The sequence below is a fragment of the Ptychodera flava genome, chromosome 10 (assembly GCF_041260155.1).
Source record: "Ptychodera flava strain L36383 chromosome 10, AS_Pfla_20210202, whole genome shotgun sequence".
In the NCBI taxonomy this organism is placed as follows: domain Eukaryota; kingdom Metazoa; phylum Hemichordata; class Enteropneusta; family Ptychoderidae; genus Ptychodera; species Ptychodera flava.
In genome coordinates, this window is record NC_091937.1 from 36,192,807 (window position 1) to 36,215,924 (window position 23,118).

The 23,118-nt window shown below is 36.1% G+C and overlaps 2 protein-coding genes across 3 annotated transcripts in view; one reads left to right on the forward strand and one right to left on the reverse strand.

Annotated features, from left to right (window-relative positions):
- LOC139142671 (protein disulfide-isomerase 1-like) overlaps window positions 1-23,118 on the forward strand; it is a 272,131-nt gene that overhangs the window by 108,157 nt on the left and 140,856 nt on the right. The window lies entirely within an intron of this gene.
- LOC139142668 (importin subunit alpha-7-like) overlaps window positions 82-23,118 on the reverse strand; it is a 39,892-nt gene continuing 16,855 nt past the window's right edge. Inside the window, exons 4-12 of one of the 2 annotated variants that reach the window (XM_070712720.1) lie at window positions 19,061-19,157; window positions 18,630-18,721; window positions 17,229-17,360; window positions 16,272-16,624; window positions 15,037-15,115; window positions 14,304-14,429; window positions 12,857-12,984; window positions 11,286-11,461; window positions 82-10,429 (exon numbers count right to left, since the gene is read on the reverse strand). In XM_070712720.1, the coding sequence (XP_070568821.1) occupies window positions 10,239-10,429; window positions 11,286-11,461; window positions 12,857-12,984; window positions 14,304-14,429; window positions 15,037-15,115; window positions 16,272-16,624; window positions 17,229-17,360; window positions 18,630-18,721; window positions 19,061-19,157 (1,374 nt within the window). In that variant the 3' untranslated portion in view covers window positions 82-10,238. Of the gene's footprint in view, window positions 10,430-11,285; window positions 11,462-12,856; window positions 12,985-14,303; window positions 14,430-15,036; window positions 15,116-16,271; window positions 16,625-17,228; window positions 17,361-18,629; window positions 18,722-19,060; window positions 19,161-23,118 lie in introns of both variants that reach the window. The other variant, XM_070712719.1, reaches the window with a different exon arrangement.

Sequence of the window (23,118 nt, forward strand, 5' to 3'; positions counted from 1 at the left end):
GCAGCATTGAGTGCTGAGCATGGATACTAAAACTCAATTGGATGAAATGAGAAAACATTTACAGACAATCACACCAGCAGATTTTAGGAGAAAACTTTATTGACTAAAGAAAATTTCACACAATTGCATGACATGACCTAGCATGTATGTCTTTTGTGTTTGTAAGTTTGTGTACGTGTATATTTGAAGTCGCTGTCATAAAACCCCTCTTTCAGGGGCGTAAGTTTCGTCGCAAAAATAGAAAAGTTTTTGTCAAATTTTAAAGCATTTCATAGAAAGTACATCCTTTTTGGAAAAAAATTTGTCCAAAAAAACTTTTTTTAGAATACCTGGCATTTCAGTTTTTGGACAGAAAAAAAAATAACTTACAAATCGGGCCAAAGTACAGTTTTGGCAAACAACAACAACAAAAATTTACATCTCTGTACTTAAACCAATGTGGACAGAATGGACAGGGTTTGATATCTCCAAATAAATTTGAATGGTTTGTTGGAGTAATTTTCGTGAGACATCTTAAAAAATTCCACCCACCTTATAGTTCAAAGTAACAGACCCATATCCCGTGCCTTCTTGAAAGTGTCACAAAGACTACAAACCGCAGCTTTCCTAATATATGCGTAATTACCATATGGTACTCCCTGAGCCTATGAGATATTATCTTTTGTTTCCCAAAGCCTGTCCATGACAGTTCAATCTTTTGACCTGGAAGTCATTACAAGAGCTGTGTGGTGTAGGTTATTGAAACCCCCCAGCGAAGTGCAGCATCTCAAAAAGCTTGTTGGTTGGCTGAATATACCAGTTGTGGACATTATGGAATCATTTCAAAACAGCATATCAGCTATAGAATAGCCTTAGATTCAAAGTGGCTGTGAATTATTTAATCTACCAATCAACTGCAACCTTCTGAGCCACTACACATTGGCCTAAAACCCCAATTTGTTTAATTGCACTGTTCCTTGCAGAGATTGAAAGCAAACTTTTCTGAACACACCTGAAGAACGAAAAAAAGGACTTACAAAATGTGAAATATTACTAGACAAAGCTCCCTGCACTGTCCACATTTGTTGAAGTCTAGTATGCCTACACAGAGGCAATAATCCGTCTAAGTCACCAAGCTGAAGAACCCTCTCACCCCTATATCTGTTACATCGACTCAACCTTGCCATTGGGAACAAGGATAAAACACCTGGAACACAGGGGTGAGCAGGTTCAATTCTTCACCGCCCTTCATAAGTCAGCATCAAATATTGTTGTATGCTTTTGGAATTGTTGAAAAAATTCAAGTAGTTTTCATGTAAATATCATGGATGTGGAACAATAAGGTGATTGTGAAGTCAATACTTAAACTGCAGTTGAACTTAGCCTGCAACCTCTAGTCAAGAGTCAGCAATATTTTTTTTAATAGACAACAGAAGCAGCTGCAGTCGGCATTCTAAAACAGCATCAACGTGCTTGACAATACAAAAACTGTGTTCTGGAGTTGTTTTGGAGAAGAAAAAAACACAAATTGAAGGGGGGAAAGACAAGCAGATTTGGAGTATTCTGTAATTTACAATCAACATGATTTGAGAGTAGATACAGCCACAATTCCCCCACACCTGTGGAGGGACTGTAGTACAGCTATTAAACCCAATTCCAGTACACAGCACAAAATTGTCCCCATAGTTTCAAAAAATTACTCTTGAAAATTCTTTTCTACAAATATGGTCATGACTGAAAACACTGCAGCATGTAAGGATTTCAAAATAAAAATAACAGATGAGGTTAATCTTAGCATCTTAAAATACAACATCAACCAAACTTGCTGTAAGTAAAAGGTCAAAGTTTACCCCAGACTTAATTACCCATGAAAGCTTTGCAGTGGTGAAGTCCTAATGTTTGAGAGCAATCTTTTACAGAGAATGAAAAATCCATATAAAATGTGCATCTTAACCATACATCATAATGTTATTGTATGGGGATATTTTTGCGTTTTCTTACTTTTCAAATTTCCCAAGCAAGGAGTTACCTTTGACCAAAGACTTACCATGCTGGATGGCCGATGACTTGTGGTAATTATGATTAATTTGAAAGGCATTCTAAAGTTTTGTTTTACAAAATTGTCAAAATGGTTTTACATTTCACGGAACATAGTAAACCAAAATTAAGTATTATTGTTTAAACAATGTAAATACCTGGGATGTAATATGTACAACTACATGTCACAAAAACAATGCAATCTTGTCACCTTTTCATCCCATATTTATCGGAATAGGACTGACTCCCTGTGAATTCAAATGAAAGCATTTCTGAGATCATGATGCATATGAGATTGGGATGTTCAACAGTGCACATCACAAGTTGCCTTGCTTGGCTTACAGTAAAGCTGTTCAGAATGGTGAACTGAATAAACCACAACACAGAAAATACCATGAAATATGAATCCTGTCGAAGTGTTGTGAGCAGAAGTTGTACAAAATACATGACAAGTACCAGGCACTAGTCTGTGAATCAGGTATCAGATACAGTACTGATATCAAGAATGGAAAGCATTTATCACCATGGAGGTGTGTCCTGGGGCAAGGGTATAGGCTGTTGAAGTGTCTGCAATGAGAATATGTATGTATAGTTGTTCAAAGCAAAGCCTGTTAGGGTGAAATTGCCACGCAAGATGACTAACGCCACAAGATAACAGGACTTGGCAGGCCGTTAAATTTGAAGCATGGATGGCATGGAAATTGCAATTCAAACACACAACACTGTCAGTCAGCTCTCATTTTGTCAACTGACATGAATTTCAAAATGAGAAATCCTGTACTGATGGAACTGTGCCACTTGCCACTTTTACAGATGTTGTACTTGTTCACAGATGAAATTTTTATAATTCAAAATTTTCTTTGAACTATCAACCACGACAGCTCTGTTTTCAAACCATTGATGAAGATGTCATCAGTAGAAATAACTAATCTCTCTGTAGAATCTTTTTCAACAATAGCCCAGATTCCATCCACTGACATAACAAAATGTGTCAGCTCTCAAGATATGAACACATCAAATTTGACTTTTTGTACATAGTATGCTTATCATACAAAAGTAGATTTTCCTCCATTTTTATCAGTATTCCTCTGTTCCAGACACTTTGATGGCATTTACCTCTTGCAACAACAGGACACAACCTCCTCCCAGTTTTATATACCACAACAAAAAGGCATTCATCAAAAAAAATATACAGAAATAGTATTGCAACATCCCTTTCATATTAGAGGAATTTTTTTAGAGAGAAATTTGTATTTTAATTTAGACAGTTCTATCATAGTATATCTAGAATTGCATCACATCTGTCAGGATAGCTGGCTTCTCAACAGAGGTGAAGAACCACAAAGATTCAGATCTTGTGTACGGCAAATTGTTTTTGTATGATATTGGGTTTACCCATTGCATTTGATACGATGAAGGGTGATGCCTTTGTAAAGAGTTGACTAACAAAGGATTGGATTGATATGTGAGAATTTTTGACCTGGACTGGTTGATTATGATAAACCACTTCCTGTCCTGTGGTGAGGATCTGGAAAAGATCAACAGTTTGATACAACTTGCTGCTGTTGTGTGACAAAACGGCTGAATCTCCAGATTCTATACCTGTGATACAATATGCCAGTAATCCATGTTAAAGTGAAGCAATATTTCATAAACTTACTTATGATTGATTTGGTGAATTAAAATTTCAGGAGGCTTGCGAGAGAAAATTACAGGATATAGGAGACTTGCAAGGGAAGAAGACAGGGTTTTTATGATCAGAATTGAAACGACTGGTGTTGAGAACTAGCAATTCTATAATATAGTTGCATGGAAACAAAGTGTGAAAATTTAGATCTTAGGAACATGATCATGAGATGTTGAACACAATGCAAGTGGTAGACTTAAAAGCAAGGGCCACTGTTTCAATCCTGGCATCTTTACCAATGTTACCAAAAGATGAAATAAAGAGACATATCACAGAATTGACACACAACTTTATCCATTATCTGTTACATCAGCATTTGTTGTGTGTGTCTCAAAACAAACTTGTGGAAAGAGCTGATGAAAGTCATGATTTGCAGTAAACGGTTGGCTCTCGTTCTGCCATTTACACCCAATTCAAAAGTGTACATGTCCATCCTTGCTACATAAAAACACAGCTGTTGGAACAAGCTGTTTACTACACTATAGTTATGAACAGGTACTAACAGTCCCTCTGAAAGCAATTCACCAAAGCAAAGAGCTATTTGAGGTATAACAACCAATATCTAAAAATAGACCTGGCATATTTTGCTGTATCAAATTCACCTACAAGCCTCCGTGAACACTCATGTGACCTCTGTATTTGAAGGGAAAAATCAACTTATCCAGAGTTTTGGAACAGCATTTGAAGCTGAGAACACAAACACAGAAAAGTTTTGCAACTTTTACCCCACCAACCAACCAAACTGACAATCTCAAGACATGTTGCAAGATATTACAAAACATGTAGTAGAAGTATATCTCGCATCAGGTTTTGCAAAATATAAAATACAAAGTTCTGAAGAAAAAGGAAAAAATATTACTTTTTGGTAAGTGATGTTTTGATGTTACTCTTGGCATCTTCGTATAATATCAGCAGTTAATGTGTGTTTGAAGACAGTGTCAGTTTGGCTAGTTTTGAAAAGAAATTTCAATTTCAACCAGATCATAACTGGCTCACTAAAACAACGTAATTTTACAAAGCATCCCCCCTACCCTTTCCCATCTTTGGAACAGCCCAAATTGTAAACATTGAAATCTAGCTAAGTCCTTCATTGGAAGGGGGTAAATTCATATAAAATTAGTCAAATGTACACAAAAAGACCACATCTGCAATATATACTCATCTGGTGACAATTTTTTATCTACAAACAATCTTTTTTTCAAATGTAACATTGAAACTTTTGTGGAAAACTTTAAAACTATTTAAGAACCGGGCAGAACGATGATTGCATAGCTTTGACAGTTTTCAAGTTGTCACATATTTGCTGCATGTAACAGCCAGACACCTTGAAAGGGGAGTTTCTGGTTGTGAGTTATTCTTTAAACTTGGCCCATAAGTTTCAAATTTTTTTTCCTCAAATTTTACTTTAGATTTCGTCACACATACAGATACAGAGGACGTTGACCTGTCTGCAGTCCATGTCATGTCTCGGTAGGGTGCACAATTTTGTCCCTTTGTGTCACGCGCTACCGATGTGTAAATGTCAATATGTCACAGTGTCGTGTATGCGCGTATGTGTGAGGTTGTCTGCATGTTTGCATGCATGTGGGTTGCTGTATGCTATGTGTGTATGCGTGCTTAGAATGAAGTGATAATTAAAGGCCTCCAATGAAATGCTTAAATGTCACCGTTTTCTCGATTGGCTCTGCTGCACAGCATGTTGCCTAGTCACAAACCAGCTGGCCAATCAGCACTTGGGTTTCACATGTGAACGTTACATTACAGGTGGTGCTGTTAGGCTGAAAAAATTCTGATGTGAGATGCTTAAAACAAGAGGCTTATAAACAAAGTATGTTACATAAAACTGGGACAGTCACTTCTTAAAAGTATATCTGTGACTGGTACATCCTTTTTAACTAACAACCACACCTGTATGTTTTATGTACACTCAATGAAAATTAACTGAGATTATGTTAAACTGGCACAACACAAATCGATGTAAGCCATTGTGTGATTGGCTGATAATCAACTGATTTCTCAATGCTGGACAACACAAGCCAATCAAGCATTTCTTTCTGATTACTACTGGTTGTAAAATAGGAACAGTCACTGTGGGGCATTGGCAGCAATAATATCAGATCAATTCAACAAATTCACAAAAACTACAATAAGTTTGACAACAAAAACTAACAAAAAAGTTAAAACAGCAATGTAAAAATACTCATGAAAGTCAACTGAAAAATGACAAGCTGCCATTATTGAAAATCATCAAATTGTTTTCACAATTATAAAACTGGGTGCAATGACCAACTGAAGGCAAACTAATAGAACAAATGAATTTTGCCAAGATGTTTTCCAAAGACTTTTGTAACTTACTGTTTTATAATTTGTTAGTAAACTTCACCAAATATTAAATTTAATAATTACTGCCTATCAAATACTTAGAATTGAAATGATCATATCAAGTTGAGTTGTCAAGGATGTTAAAATTTGCCTTTTTCCAAATGAAAAATTATTTGCCAATATCATGCACTTTCCTTTCACCCCATTTTACTGTGTAGAGATCTAACTTTCCTACGCAAAACAATAGGACTTGAGAAAAATTTGGGGGTGAAAGGGGTTACAAATTGCATGCAACACACCACAGTGACTGTTCCAAGTAAGCCTGATCCTGTAATTGCCGATCATCATGCTAATTTGTCTCCAAACCCACATGTCACTCAACTTGACCTTTCTCAGATAGAAATATCTGTATAGCTCTCACAAGGAATATTTCAATTATTCATACAATTATTTACCCTCAACGGAGGTCCAATCATGTTTTGGGTAAAATAATCAAATTAACATTATGTTTCAATGAGAAAATACTTGTGCCCGGTTGGTGACCTTTGCACTTTGACCTTTGCACTCATCTGATTGAGAGGTGGTCCAGCTGAGTGGTGGGAGGGAGTTTCATTGGGGGCCTATATTGGAGATGGTATTCTAACCAAGATACCACAATGCACACAATTATTAATAATTTTTTTTTCATATTTTTTTGTTGAAAGAGCTGTTGATCTGAAGTAGGCTGGTTTTATTACAGGCATTAGAGTGTTATCACTTATCAACATGTCCCAACCATTTTTGTGGGTAATTACACTTCATGTCCTAATATGCTGGTTCTTTGTAGTGTACTAAGTTGCCAGAATATTATTTTCAACATGGAAAACAGACATATCTGTTGTTTCACACAGTTCTATTTTTGCATCTCTTTTCTGCATTTCTAAATTTGACACAGAGAGATTTTGTCTTTCATTCAGTTTCTGCGTAGAAAATCGATTCTGTACGTTTATTACACTTCTGTTCTCATGCAAGCAGGATGTGAATCCCTCTCACTCACTAATGAGCAAGTTATTTTTCAGATCAACAGCTCTTAATACACATAAACACCAATGACTCCTTATAAATATTACAATTATAAACAAACACCCTACATAAATGACACCTGGACTCTGAAAAAATCACCTATAATACTGAATTACTGAACAGATTTTTTTCTTCTGGTTTACTGCCAATGCATGTCTTTTCACTATTTTTTTACATACACATTTATTGATGCAAATTGCCAAAATGGATCAATTTTGACCATATTACAGTAGAGTTTTGATTCAGAATTTTTTTTCAGTTTATATAACTTTGTTTATAAGATTTCTGTGTTTTAGAATTAATTTCTGAAATTCAGAAATAATTTGCGGTCCAAGTGTCAAGTATTCACATCAGCATTTTCTGCTTGATATAAGAAGTCTTGGTTTTTTCATTTTGCTTGAACCTTGCTTTATGATAAACTGGGAAACAAACGATGACATGTAAACGAAAAGGGAGGCATGGGTTTGAGAAATACACACAGTCAAATGCCAGCATCCAGTGAAATTTCTTTGATAATATCTCCCTCAACAACACGAAACGACTGTGCAACACAATGACTTTTTGAAACATACAGAGAAATACATACAAACAGACAGACATATAAGTTGGCATATGCTGACTGATTCCAATAGCTCCTGGGCTACTATAGCACCTGGGAGCTAAAACCCAAAGTGTTACATGTGACATTGGTTGCTGTAATGAACCCAATGAGATCGCCATAGGCACTCAAAGTACACAAACTCTGATGTGAAAAATATCTCAGGCTGATAGTCAAGGTAAACAATTCAAGAAGTGGTGTCGCAAGGTTCAAGCAAAACTTGATTTTCATGTTACCTCAAATCATACAAGAAAAGGCTTCTCAAAATTAAGCTATACTTGCTAGATGAAACTTGTTCAAATTGCATTTTTTTTTAAACTTTTGCTGTTTTTTTTTCTATTTTTTATTCCAGATTTTCTTTTAGATTCTCGTGCCTTGTATCATTTGAATTTGGTACACAATCCCTGTATACTACACAGATTATTACTGACAAACAAAACAGCCTGAAGTTGTTCAGGATAAGCTGTTAAGAGTAATATTATTCCATCGATTAGGCTGATGTCAGTACATGAAGCACTCTACCTGGGTACAGTTTCCTCAATGATGGAAAGTACGGTTCTCCGAATATCTTAGAACGAAAAATTATAAGTTTAGCCTGTTTGGTTTGAGTCTCTCTTGAAATTATTTGTAAAGGGGTACCATCAACCTCAGTATGGAGCTAGACTACAGATTATAGAGTTACAAGATGTACTGGTGGTTGGATTAAAAGATGGTTATTGTGTCTGTTATCGGAATCCATTTCATTATGAATGACACTTTACACCATTGCAACTATTTTCTCTACTTTTAAGTGATGAAAGGGTATGTTGTTGACATTTTCTCCCATAGCGCCCTCCCGATCACCTGCCCATTCAGGATTCTGTTAAAAAAGCAACGACAAGTTGACTTTTTTAACTACATTGGCAAGTTTATAGAAGTAACTATGGGACTTTGTGCGTACTTCCCCTCTTAAATTACTGTGATGGTATGATGAAGCTTGACATTGTTCTTGAATAATAACGGAACTTTTTGAAGATGAAAGAGGATATCTAAACACACACTAATATTTGGATGGCCACCTTATGAGAATCACTTTGTTCTTTCTGCGCTGTCAGCTTAAATCGAACCCTTGTGTCCCTAATAAGTTGATAATTGATGCTTTGGTAGTGCCAGGTGTTAGGAAAAATATCTACACATGAAGAAAGCAGCTGACATTTTCCTTTCCAGAGAAAATGTTAATTTTTTTTACCGGCAGCTAAACTAATTGGACTGTACAGTAAGTACATAATTTGGTATCTGTGTGTGTCAGTCCTGGAGTGTCAGTTTTTGATAGGGTGACCGGCTAAACTGAAGAACAAATCGCTGTCAAGTTTACAAATCACAGTAATCTTAAGGGGTTCTATTTTGAATAATGATGGGAGAACTTCTGATGTAAAATTGATTGTGTTCAGACAGAAGATTGGCCAAATATTCTTTGGGTGAGACGGGCAGGAACACATTGTTGGTAGTGGTAATATAAATTGAGTTGACCCAATGAGATTTCTGTCATCCGTTTAATCAAGCCTTTTGTTTCCCATTCTGAGGTTGGCAAAGGAGAGGAAGCAGGGGCTCTATCTTACACTGCATCTTGCAAAATATTTATTTGCTCGCTGATGGGGAGACTTCTGATAATGTCACAAGTGTTAAATTCAATTTTAAATTCTGGAAACTCTGTGAAACAGGGAAAATGTTTTTTTTGGATGTGATAAGTAGTCAAATGACATTATTGGAATCAGCACCATTTCTAGAAAGTGTTTATTAGTTTTCATCTTCTATAAGACTCTGCCAACCCTGCATATAAATCATTTTAAGATGATTTATTTCCAGTATTTCTGGAACACAGAACTGCTAAATAAGACTTTGCTATTGGATTTTTCTTAAGGAGAGGAGAATAGCACCTACCTGACATAAAAATTTAGATCACTTTATCATCCAATTACATTATGCTACTTTTCAGGGTTATCAAAGATGGACTTGGCTTGGATATTTTTTCAAATTTATGAAGGCACACATTTTCAAATTTTCATGCAGCTGTGAGGGTAGAAGCTTAAATTTTGAATCGTACATTTGTAAACCAATAAAATCACTGAACGATCTCGTCATGTTTTGCCAAATAATCAGCGATCTTAAATGACGCAAGACAATCTCAAATCTTCAATTTTTTCTCTATTGGGTTCTGTAGACTCACATTCCTTCTCTTGAATGACATTTACAGCGATATAAAACGACAAAGACAGAAAATAAATGTACGTTTACACAGAGTGTACAATACATGCACAAATCTGGTCAGTACAATGGTTTTTGCACATGAGCAAAAATAGGAGGCAACGATTGCTTTGTGCTACAGAGAGTATACTTCATGACGATGCTAGGGTTTGTACTTCCCTGCGAGTGAAGAGCAAGTTTACATCTGAAGATGGCTTGATGGCGTTCTTGTCATCTGTGATCTAAGTATTAGGTGGTTATTTCTCTGTAGCATGGTGGAGGGGGTTGTGGTTACAGGTTAAAAAGGTCAGTAAGCATTACTTGAGTCTTCTAGAACTGGAATCCTCCCATAGGTGCATTTTCCTGCGCTCCGAATTGAAACTGCTCGGCGTTCTGGTCAACCTGTGGTGCGATCTTTGCATCTTCTTCTTCGGAGCCGAAGAAGTGTTCAATGATGTCAAACGCCTTCTGATAGATATCTTGGTTCTCATGACTCTGAAGGAATTCTATCTTGTCCAATCCTGCAGTCAGGGAATATAAATCAATCAGTTAACCCTTTCACCATCATGGTTTGGTCCAAACCCATTGCTATCAATTGAGATTGTGGACCTGTTCACAGGGAATCGGGGTGAACAGGTTAGAGTAAATTTATTAGCACAAAATAGGAAATACTACTGACATTGAGTGCTCTTCAGACTAGCAATTTTCTGCATAACATTCTGAATATGCTTAATATTTAGTTTTCATTTCCATGCTTCAAAGCTATGACCAGTTACTAACCTACAGTACTGCGAATACCTACTTAGACATTTTTAGTGAGCATTATTACCATAGAATTATGTGCAAGGTTTGAAAATACTGGACCTCAAGAGTACAGCTCTGAAAAATTTGAATTCAAAATTCTAAAATTTTGAAATCAAAATTTCAAATCTTCAAATTTGAAATTTCTACTTGTTACTGTAACAAGTTCATTGCATGAGTAATTATGCACATATTTAACTCCCTTGAAACAAATTATTTTCAAACCGGAAATATGGATGACACAGTAAACCAAACAATGTGAAATTGGTATTGATTTAGAGCAAGAAACTTGCAACATTTTTGAGCATATAAGTGTATTGAGAACAGTCAATTAAACCCCTTGAGTGCTTTAATCCCACCCCTAATATTTAGTGTAAAATTTCAGCCATTTTTTTGATTTTTTTGGTATTTTTTTATTATTTTGGACCAAATGGACATCAAAGTTCATTGGTTACCGTATTTTATCAAAATTTTGGCAAAAACCTGAAAAAAAAAATCGACCGGGTTATGTGTCATAAAGGCCTAAACATTGACTGTGGGAGTCAAAGGTTACTCAATGTAATCAGCTAGTCTCACCATAACATTCTTCAATCATGACTGCATACGGATTGACTCCACCGATGACTTTGGACTGCTGTTCTCCAAGTCTCAGGATGCTTTCAAGTCCATTGAGAGCCACTTGAACAATCTTTGAATCCATGACAGTCAGTAAATCACACAATGGCTGAACTGCTCCCTGGTCTATGATAAATCTATCAATGGCAAAAATGAGAATTACATGAATAGTGCTGAGTGTGATTTCAGGTTTGTTTCTAAATATAGCTGCACGCCTATGACATTGGACACCGTTGCCTGAAATTTGGACAAATTTTGTTGTTGCATGCACAGCTGTTGTTGCAATATTACTACTTTTCTCTGGTTTTCTTCTGTTTTGCTTCCTTGTCCTGAAATGTATTCTATGCATCATGCTGTTTTAACTCTTTTATGATCAAGTTTAGAACAAACCCCATCGTTTTCTACTGTAAATTTGGATCCCTAGACTGGGATATGGGGGTGGAAGGGTAAATATTATCCATACTTTTTTTTTAACCCAAATCCTGCCAGACTGCATCACTTGCCTTTGGGCTAAGTCAGTAAAAAGTGGTATTAAGCCAAATCTATACATATTTTCACATACTTGACTTTGTAATTTACTACAGTATGTAGGTATTTGGGCCTTCAAATTGATATTCAAGTTTTTGTTAAAATGCAACAAGGACCTGTTATGCCTCACTGGTTTTAACCAATTTGGCCTGATGGTGACATATGAACTTGGCAGGATATGGGTTGATAATGTAGTAAAGATCTGTGCATTTCAACTCTGGGAAACACACAGGTTCAGGCACATTGCAAACAACACATTTGTCATAAAAGTTAAATCTTTGTTCATGTTTGCTTTTTGTTTTGATGCATTTTTCATACATTTTTAGTTTCAGAAACAAGACAGATGAATGACAATCAGATTTTTTTCATACAAGATTTAACAAAAGGCCATTCTTGAATGCACATAACAATGACACTTTATTTAGTATTCTGGTTTAAATAACAAAATCACTTCAATCACACCTAAGTTTTCCCCTTGATTTCAAAGGCAAATTAGTTTAACCCTTTCACCACCATGGTTGGGCCCAAGGTCATTGTTATCAGATGATTGTGGACCTGTTTACGGGGAATTCGGGGTGAACAGGTTGAAGTTGGTGAAGAAAATATTAAACTGTTTTCAAGGCTTTCATCCTACATGATGTGATGACATCAAGAGTACAGAAATAAAGTTGAAGGAAAAGACAAAAATAAAATCATTATCATCTTTGAACAATCATAATTTATAGATCTGTGCTGTTATTTCTGTCTGACAAACAATGAAGCTGTAACAACTATATTAATCATATGCTTTTTATATGTAGCACAATTACCCTAAAAACATAAACACTAATTTCAGTACAAAGTCCACTGGTCAAGAGCTACAACTGTAAAACACAGCAAAATGTCCCACATTAAGATTTGGAATTAACACGTCATAGCCTGGTGGTATAGATATTATATTTACAGTCTTTGTATTCTTTTGGCTGATAGGAAAGAAGGATTTCAAATAAAGTTTGAAATCTTACTTGATTTGTTCTGGCGTACCGCCTGACAAGGCATTGGTTATCGCCCAGGCAGCTTCCTTCCTGGTTTTGAACTCGGCTTTTCCAAGGATGTCAATCAACACTGGTATGATGTTTGAGTCAATCACAGCCTGCAAACAGAATGTCATTATTAACTTGTAACAATGCCTACACAGTATTAAGTGTGATATTTATCTGCGGAGAACCAGTCATTGCCAATGTTTACACAACAACTGTGTATCATTATGAGTTGGATCATATGAAAAACAATAACTGATTTTATATAAATAACACAATTCAGTGACTTTGTTTGGATTTCAGCTGAATTTGAAATTTTGGCACAATCTCAACAGATTGCAGCACGTCAGCAGGGTACGCTTGTCAATTCTGAGTATGTCAGTACCACTGCCTGTGATATCACTGTGGTAGCAGATAGTTCTTCTTTCTGTAAATGGTTTTTATCAGAGACCTGGTAATTTATTTCCTGATATGATGAGATCACTATCAGTGTTCTTTGCATTAGCTGTGTCCCTGTGGAAGTAGCAGTTAGATTACCAGCATGACTATTGTTTTTAATAAATACTGTAAATGATGCAAGACTAGAAACCCTTTACCACTATGGTTTGGCCTTACTCCATTATTTTCAATGGTGAATGTGGACCTGTATATATTGAAATAGGGGTGAAAGGGTACCTTTCAAACTTATTGAATTTGAACACTCAAACAGTACTCACTTATCCAGACTGACTACTGAAACACTAGTTTTTCACATGTCTGGCATAAGATGATAGCAAGAACATAAATTGATATGTCCTGTACAAAGACGGAACGTTTTGTCTCAGTTTCTAACATTTCACAGTTTGTCTTTTGGATACATAAACAAATATCATGAATTTTTTCACATCCAAAAGATGTCTGCCTTTGAAGTTATGACATAAGTTAACTTTTAATGGAATTTGAAATTAAAATTGATCAAGACTTGGCCGTTGAATTTTCAATTATGAAATCTTGAAGCTTTTAGGAAGTATTATTGATATTGATTTCAAACTGATTTCAAAATTTATTATGATAAAATTAAGGTATATAAACTTTCTCCATGCACAAACTCACCAACTTTCAAAAACAGCTTTTGCTATATTGAGTAGGATCGTATGATGCTATTAAAAGTCAAACCATGTTATCTGCTAGATCTGATGTGCATGTCATATCACATATCTACTTCCACAGACACAGATACAACTACTGCATGTGTTTATGTTCAACCAAACAGTTTTGATTGAGGGTAATGTATTCCTATAGCATCATTGGTATGTGCATGAATATTGGTACGAATATCTTTTCATTGAAGCTGACTGTTCCTCAAAGAGTTGAAAACTTTATAGACAGTAATTAGGTTAATAGCTTCAAAACTAAAAATGTTACCAGAATCTACAGTATGTCGGTCACTGACCTGAATCTGGGCTCTGTTTCCAGCTGTGATGTTTGAAATCGTCCAGCATGCCTCTTTCCGGATAGATTCCTTGTGGCTGCTCAGAAGATGAAGCAAGCATGGTAGAGCCCCACAGTTGAGAATTACCTAGGATTAACAAGAGTATCTGCATTAGGAACATGAATAGACCAGTCATTTCACCATCATCCTTCTCTAAACTGCTGTTGAATCTTTTCCAACATTTTCATCTATCTCAAGCACTTGTCTGTTGGACATTCCTAAGAAAATATTCACATAAGACTTCTGTGCCTTGCATCTTAAAATTCTTTTTTGAGTAAAAACATTTGAATTCAAGATGAATAAAATTTTCAGAGGCACATAATACTACCCAGTGGGGGTGTACCAAATTCAAAATAAACTTGTAAAAGTATTTTTTACAGGTTTTGTTCTGCTATGTAATTAGTAATTCAGCTGTCGGTTTACACATTTTACACAATTTTATAATATTTTTGTGAAGACTGGGGCAGAATGAAGATTTCCAAAAGATTCACCTTGGCCAGTAAAGGGTCAACACATATAACACTGATTTCATCACAACTAGATTCACATTTGAATGAAGATAATTCAAAAACCTGCTTTATCAAGTTTCACCTCACTGTCACAATCCACTTCGGGACAAACATTTAATTTCATCTTCCTCAGCAATGATATAAAAAACTTGGTTTCAAAATCGATTGTATTTGGCAAGGCTTACCTGCGTTTGAACATCATCACCTGTAACTATATTACCTACAGCTCTGAGGGCCGATGATACAACACTTTTACTTGTGTGCCTGTAAAATGGTGAAACATTTCATTGCAGGTTCAACAAACTCTTTGATACACAAACTGCAGATGGTAATGAAACATGACACAACTATTTTCAATACAAACATTTTTTATATCACGATACAAGAAGCTTATCAGCAAGGAATGTTCATGAAAAAAATTTTCTTATGTTCGTGTGCATTAACAGAAATCATAAAATCTCAAAAATACCGCAATTATAAGGTGTCGCTCAAATTTGATCAGAATTGGTATATACCAGTATGGGTTACCAATGATCAACAATAAATGTTGTTTCTATCTGTTCAGTGGAGGAAAATTCTACGTTGATGTTATGGCAATGATTTCTGCACAGTACAACCAGAAAAACAACAAGAATATTTAAACCAGAAAACAAGAATGACAAAAGTAATTAAGGTCTAACTTTAGGTACTGGAGGTCAACTTTAGCAACATGCATAGCAGAAACAAGCCCCTCTTAGTTTAGTATAAACGGTCTTCCCCCATCTACTGTCTATGGTTGCAGCTGGTCTGTTAATATGTAACAGTTCATAAACATACAGGAAATGAGTCAAGATCAGTGGAGTTTGCCTGTTTCTCACTGGCATGCCTCCTGCACATTTGCAGGATTTCACTTTTTCTTACCTCATTTGCACATTTTTGACACTGATGTGTTCATTTGAACAAATTCACATCTCAACCCCTACATCTACCTATACACCAAATACTGAGATGGTAGCTTTGGCGGTATGGGAGCCTTTGTGTGTGACAGACATACATCCGCACATACCCACAAATATACAGACATACAGACATGCAAATCAGATGCAAATGAACTGATTCAGCTTATACGATAACCTCACATTGGTACACCAAATGTGAGCTAAAAATTGGTTATCTCCAGAAGAACTCTTGCAAAAGCAGTCCACCTGTACTAGACAATGGTTACAATATTTTCAATCATCATAGAGAGGATAATCATAAACTACATAAATGTTCTACACTGGTAATGACTCATTCTCAACAGACTTGAACACCATCTGAACAATACTCATCTACAAAATTTCTCATAAATGACTAATAAGTTGAGTTTCAAGCATTAGATATATCCAAACAATACACAGGTATGAATCCAAAGGAAAGAAGGCCTGGAAAGTTTACTTACATGAGAAGTTCCACTAGTCTCCTGCAGACACCACTGTCAATCACAGCTTGGATTTTTTCATTAGGTCCATCGGAGAGATAGGAGAGTGCCCAGCATGCATCAGCTAGAACATCTGCATCATTGCTGAAGAGCAGCCTGGACAGGACAGGCAGGCATGGGGACACTTTGGCAAAGTCTGGCGGTGGGTTCTTGCCTCGACAGAGATTCGATAGTGCCCACACGGCATTCCTAGTCATTGAAAGTCTACTTGATTTTGTAAGAAGCTGCAGAAGTGGAACTAAAATACCGCAATCTAAGACATAGTCCCTGGAATCGGGGCTATCTCCTGCAATATTACCTAGGGCCCACACAGCCTATGGAGATAGAGAAACATGTATTTATGTCAGAAATACCTTTTCACACCTCATCTATTCATTTATGTATGGCATGCTACATTGTAGAAAACATGAAAATTTTGCCTGTATAACAATAAATACTTCAGTAACAGTGAAAGAAATGATGTGTTGTAATGCATTTGTAGAAATAATTTGAAACGTAGGAAATATTACTTGAGTTCAGATTTCTGAAATAAATCTGCAAAACACTTATACTGGCCATGTGCAGTGTCCTGGAAGCTTGTAGCTTATTGGTTGCTGAATATAATTCATTTTAATGAATCATTTCAAAAGAGCTAATCACCTGCAAGCTTCCAAGCCACTGCACATTGGCTCAGCGTATATAGTTCAAGCAACATGCACTTCAGTTTTTTCCAAGATGAGCCAATGAGGTATATAGTGCCTAATCTGTTACATGACAGATTCCAACTGATAAGACACAGAATTTCTACTTTGCAACTTCCAACCAATGAGAAGGCTTCTTCTTTTCCCAACCAATGAGAAGCAGTGTTTCTACAGGGCCATTTCAAATAATGAGATGCACAGGTTTCAACTTGTCAACATATCAAAAGTTGTAACTCACCTGTTCCTGCACATCTTCATACTCTGAACCCAGCAGTTGTATAAAGATGGGCACAGCTCCTGCCTCTATGACGACACCAGTTTGTAACGTTGTGCCTGAAGCAATATTAGTTAAAGCCCATGCTGCTTCAAACTGAAAGGAAGAAACAAAGACACAGGTAAGTTTTTTCAACTCCCAGTTCCTCTTTGCCTATTTTATAAACTTTATACCTTCACAAATTTTCCATTGTGTGTGCAGTCAGTCACTGTGTTTATGCCCCTATTATGTGGATGGCAACACTAATTTAAAATTCAACGACTTTCAATGAATTTCTCAGCAATTTTCTAGGACTTTGTGGGCTCCACATACAATTTACAAAAAAATTCTACAATATATATAGTTTTTATAGACATCGTTTTACATATCATTTTACAATATGACTGATCATCTTGTCATTTTTGACAACTGTAGGTGGATTATAGATTTTCCAGATCTCAATTTAATTTTCAAGGACTTTTCCAGAATTTTCCATGTGGCTTTAAAATTAAATGACTTCCAAGGAGTTTCCAGGATAGTACAGACCCTGTTTATGGTACTAGGAAGTTTGTTCAATGCATTAGTAATTGTAAACAATGTTTTTTACCATGTTTGGCAACCAAAAACACCATGTTACACAGAAACATTGTTAATTTGCACAACCTGAGATTGATTATAACATCTGCCATATTTATATTTCCCTCTTGCTGACAGTGTACTCCATATTTATACAGAGAGATGACCCTAAAAGTGAATGAAATTTGAGAAATGACATATGACTAACAAACTTCATTACACATTGAATCAGAACTGCAAATGGCATTAAGAGAACACAAATGCTGAATTATCTGACTCAGTAATGAATTGTGGGATTGGAAATGAATGGGACATTTGCTATATTACATTCATAAGTACAGGTGTGCCCTGAAGACATTATTTATTACACATCATAGCACGGACGAAAATTTTGAGAAATATGTAGGAATTCTCTCTCAATGAGTCACACCTATCAACTGACTCGGATGTATTTGAAATAAATTGCAAATATTCTCAATATATTACAAGCCCTAGCTGGAAGCAGTCAACATATGGGTTCAGGGGTCAATGAAGGTTCAGGGGTCAATTCTAAATTAGATCCCCCTAAGTTATGTGAATTTTACAGCATTGGCAAATAAACGAATAAATAAATGGGTGCATTCTCTCATTACCAGAGCAGACTGATTTTGTATGCAGCAATGAAATTCAACAAAATTTCAGCAAAAATTTGACGTAGGTGTTTGCCTTTAAAGGGGAAGTATCTGACTAAGTTGACAGTGGAATAGATTTATGATTGTGTAAATATAATTATGGCAGGATATAGCAGAACAAACTCTTCCTGTTACCAACCTGTAATGTACAATTTCCTTGTTTTTGTAAAAATTCTACAAATCTAGGTACAACTCTGCACTGTATGACTTCATCAATGGGTGGGTTAGGCTCTGAAAATCAATGCAAAGAAAACGTTGTCAGTAACATGGTATCATTATTGTCATTGCTAATCATGACTGAAACTGCCTCATTCTGTGCGATGTAAGTATAATAAAAGTTGACCCTATTTGTGAAGAGATTAAGGTTCTTTTCAAAATATGTGTACCCTGGATATTATGGAAGCAAGGAGGGATTTTCTGACACATGCACTGCCTACCAAATGGAAAACATCAGGTATTATGGATTATGTAAGGCTTTTGGGATTAATATCTTTCATGATATCACTGCATCAACAGACATGGATAATCCATATTTGATGACAAAGATGATGAATGTTCCAGTGAGCTTACCTCTGGATAAGAGTTTTCGAAACTTGTGTATGGCGGATAATTGTTGTTCGACATCTTCACTATTTATGGCTTGCAACATTTCTGCAGTAACACATCTCTGCTGCAATGATAAAAGAAGCATATTATCTGTGAATGAACTACAACCTACCATAGGATATTTGACACAATCCGAATACACCTTTCAGTGTTGGCGCTAGGAATTTTTTCTTTGTAGCCACAGTCTGTTAGTGTGGCTAAAATGATCAAATTTTTTTTAGCCACAAGCAATTTTTTTTTAGCCACACCCAACAAATCAATTTCACATACAAATCCCACAAACCCTATTTTCAATAACATTTATACTTTATTATCCACATGTTGGGCCAGGGCTGTTGTACATAAACTTTAAGGATTCCTTGACAGATAAACTGCTGAGCACATTTTCTGCTAATTTTATAGCTGCAGATAATAATGACCAGGAGCACAGTAAAACTCCAGGTCCTTTGTGGAAGTCGTCTATCCTTCAATTAAAAAATATGTATTAAACAAAAATTGGTCTTAATTCCGTTCAGTTCTATATTTCATGAGTGCTGGTGAATAAATTGACCCCTCTCTTTATAGACTGGGACAAACAAACTTCTGTTTATTTTTAACTTTTATTATGACACAAACAACAAAGAGAGTTCTTGGAATAAAACTTGCAAACATGTCATGAAAAAATCATCAAAGTCTAATCATTGGCCATGACTGTTCCTCTTTTTTATTTTTTAACATGATTTAAAAACTGCTGTACATACCATTATCTGGTGATCTGGATAAAATTACAGTGATTGCCTGACTATGCAAAGCATTGTCCATAAAGTATCACAGAAAACTATTGGTATGAAAAAATTGCTTGGGTTTTGAGACTTAAGGTTTTGAAAATTAAATAAATTCGCCAACTCAGTGAAAAATCAAAAGAGCAAATCGTCAATACGACAAATCTAAGATCAACTGACTTATCTGTAGTCTCACATTTTGTACTTCCATGCACAGGCAAAAGCCTTGCTGTAATTTGTTCAACCATGGTCTAGACCGTGGTTCATCTGTCTTTGTTCCCTTCTTGGTGGTTTGCTTATTTCTTTATGTTTTTGTAAATTAAATGCTATTTTAAACCTAGTTTCTTTCCCAGCTGAGAACAATCAATAAACTATTTTGTCGCTGCCCGCAAGCCACATCGACTGTGCATTCGTAACACATTTGCACTGTTTGGGTGTCTCGAAACTACCTAAACAGTACATGGACCGGAGTATACAAACTGGGGATCTTGAAACTTTTTCGCGCATGCTCATTTTAGCTCTGGTCAAACTACAACGCCATCACTTCAGTCTGTCAGTTGCATGCTCAGGGACTCTGCCGTCGATCATCGGTCGACGTACGACAGAGCAACAAATTATTTTGTTCAAAGGCTAGATATTTAAATGACTGAATATTTCGATAATCTGACCGATCTAAGGGTTATTTTAATACGTTAAAAGTGACAGAACCAGCGTGATTAATGATGGTGCCCGCTGTTTGGAATACGTTGTGCTGGTATGCTTGTATACCCTTCATGCTTGCACCCTGACGCGACGTACGTGGTCAAATAACGACTAGTTGTTAGATTAGTGGGCTACATAAATAACTATGTACAAACTTTGGATCAATCACAACGAACACCCGCATGTCGAAATTCTTGGTCCTTCGGGAAAACAGTCGATCTGGAATCACAGGACTGACGTGACTTTCTAAGACATCGTGCACGTCTTGGGTCAATGATCCCAACACGGCACCCGGTCACGAAGCCACGCGTGGCGAAGGCGTTGCAATTTTTTTCGCCACATTGGACATTTATTCGCAATTTGCGACTGTGGCGAACGTTAGCCTTTACAACTACTCTAAGGAAAGCAATGAGGGTTGATGAAAGATTGGCAGTCAAGGCGCCTACAACATTAACTTCATTCCAACAAATTAAAGGGCTAGTAGATGTAACTTTTGATAATTTCACTATTTTTGTTTTTCATTTAAGTTTTCATTGTTCAACTACAGTTGCTTGTCTACTCCAAAATGCATGTTGAAACACACAGTATAGAACTTGTAAGCCTGTACAGTATACGACATTGTGTAGACTTCATTATTATTGACAGGTGAATTCTGGTACAGACTACAATTCGAATGTACATTTATGCAATAATATACATAAGATCTGTCTAATTTGCCAACATCAAAATATATTCTACTCCTCTTATATTTTCTTTGAATTCTACTAGTTCAATAAACTGATCTCTTTCCACATCACAATCATTTGTGGCAGACTTGCTGAGTGGAAATTTCCTGCCATATTCAAAATGTTGTGATATTATTATTACAACAGAAATAAAGAATAAAACATCCAAGTTGATGACATTCACCACTATTTGTTCAAATGGATGGTGGAATTGTTGTTTCTATGAGGACTACAATGTATATGCACAATGTCCACTGATTTTTTATACATAATTGGATGGAGGTGGCCATATTTAAGTGGGGACACCCATTTAGTTTTTTCTTTTGCATAAACTTTTTTGCAGAAGTACTTTATTATTTATTTTGCATACACTTTTACCTGTAGCACTTTCCAGTCTGTGGTTTATAATACTCAGTTTTCCACAGCTTGGAAAAACAGAGGGGTGACTAATTAACATAAATGTAATAATTTGCATATTCTTTTGTTTTGAAAATGTACTTTTTTGTGTAGATATTAACATATGAATAGGTATACCAGACGGCCATACAATGGCTACTGAACGCGTGCGTGACTACGGAGATCGACCATGTTTAGAAATAAAAAATGTTGGGTTTTTTCAAGAAAATGAGGCTAAAAAGGGGCTAATCCGAGTAAAAAGATACCTTAGTGTCACTCACTTGTCTTTATTTCGAAATTTTACGTAACAAAATGAAGAAATGGCCATCGTAAAATTGCCACAGCGTGAGCTCTGAGCACTGACCTCGAAAGACGCAATTTGACCTCCAGCTGTTTTATGACCTTACACATAAATCATCGGGTGTCGCTGCTGAGTCTGCGCAGCTAGACAAATGAAATGTTCCGGGTATTTTTCGCTATGAAATTGCCTTTCGAATGGTACCATTTTCGTCTGCAAATTCTGACTAAATCTTGTGAAAATCTCAATTTGAAAACTTTTTGAGCACATTTTGGACATTTCTAAAGATTTTAACCAGGGGAAAATTACATTGATATGTTCACTGATACCTCGTCTATTCATTAAATTTGAAATAAATGTAGATGAATCAGAGACTCAATAGCGATACATGGTTTTTTTGGTGAGAGTGCCGCTGAACGTACCGCTACGACCGCGCGAACTTTGAGTCTTGTTCACGTCATCTGTAACTATGGACGCTACCCGACACTTGGCACTTGATCTTTCCGGCTAGGCTTGACTGAGGGAAATATCAGTGAGATTTTGTTAAGATTCTCATAGAATGGTAAGTTTGTTGATATTTTTCTCAATAAATATTATATTGTTCTTGTAAGGAAGATATTTCTAGTATAACTTATTGAGGTCACTATAACAATAATTGTGAACGGCTGTGATTTTTTGCTCTGAGCTGGAGACTGTAACTTAAAGCATCATGTTGGATGAGAAGTAATCCCGTTATTTTGAAATGATTTGGTTTTTGAAGCAACAAATTCAGGTAAACGTCAAACTTTTTAGTAAAGTACATGTCCATTACTCCCCACTAAATTTTTTCTTCAAGTTTATTGCTGATTGTCTGGGTTTAATCTGCTGAACAGCAGCTGCCATGGGCCAGGTGCCCATGCAGGGGAAACCTATGCCCAATTTTTCAATTTAAAAAAAAATTAAGTTCTGTCTTTCTGGTTGACACCGGCCTTAGTTTTGCTTGCTCATCTGATGTCAACTCTTTGTTCAATTTTTCATATTTACACAGATATGCAGATAAAAATGGACAGTGAAATTGATCTAAATGTTGCCACACTTGTGTACTTGGTTTGTAAAGTTGTTCATAAACTTGCCTCAGAAGTTGCACTGACTTGTGAAAAT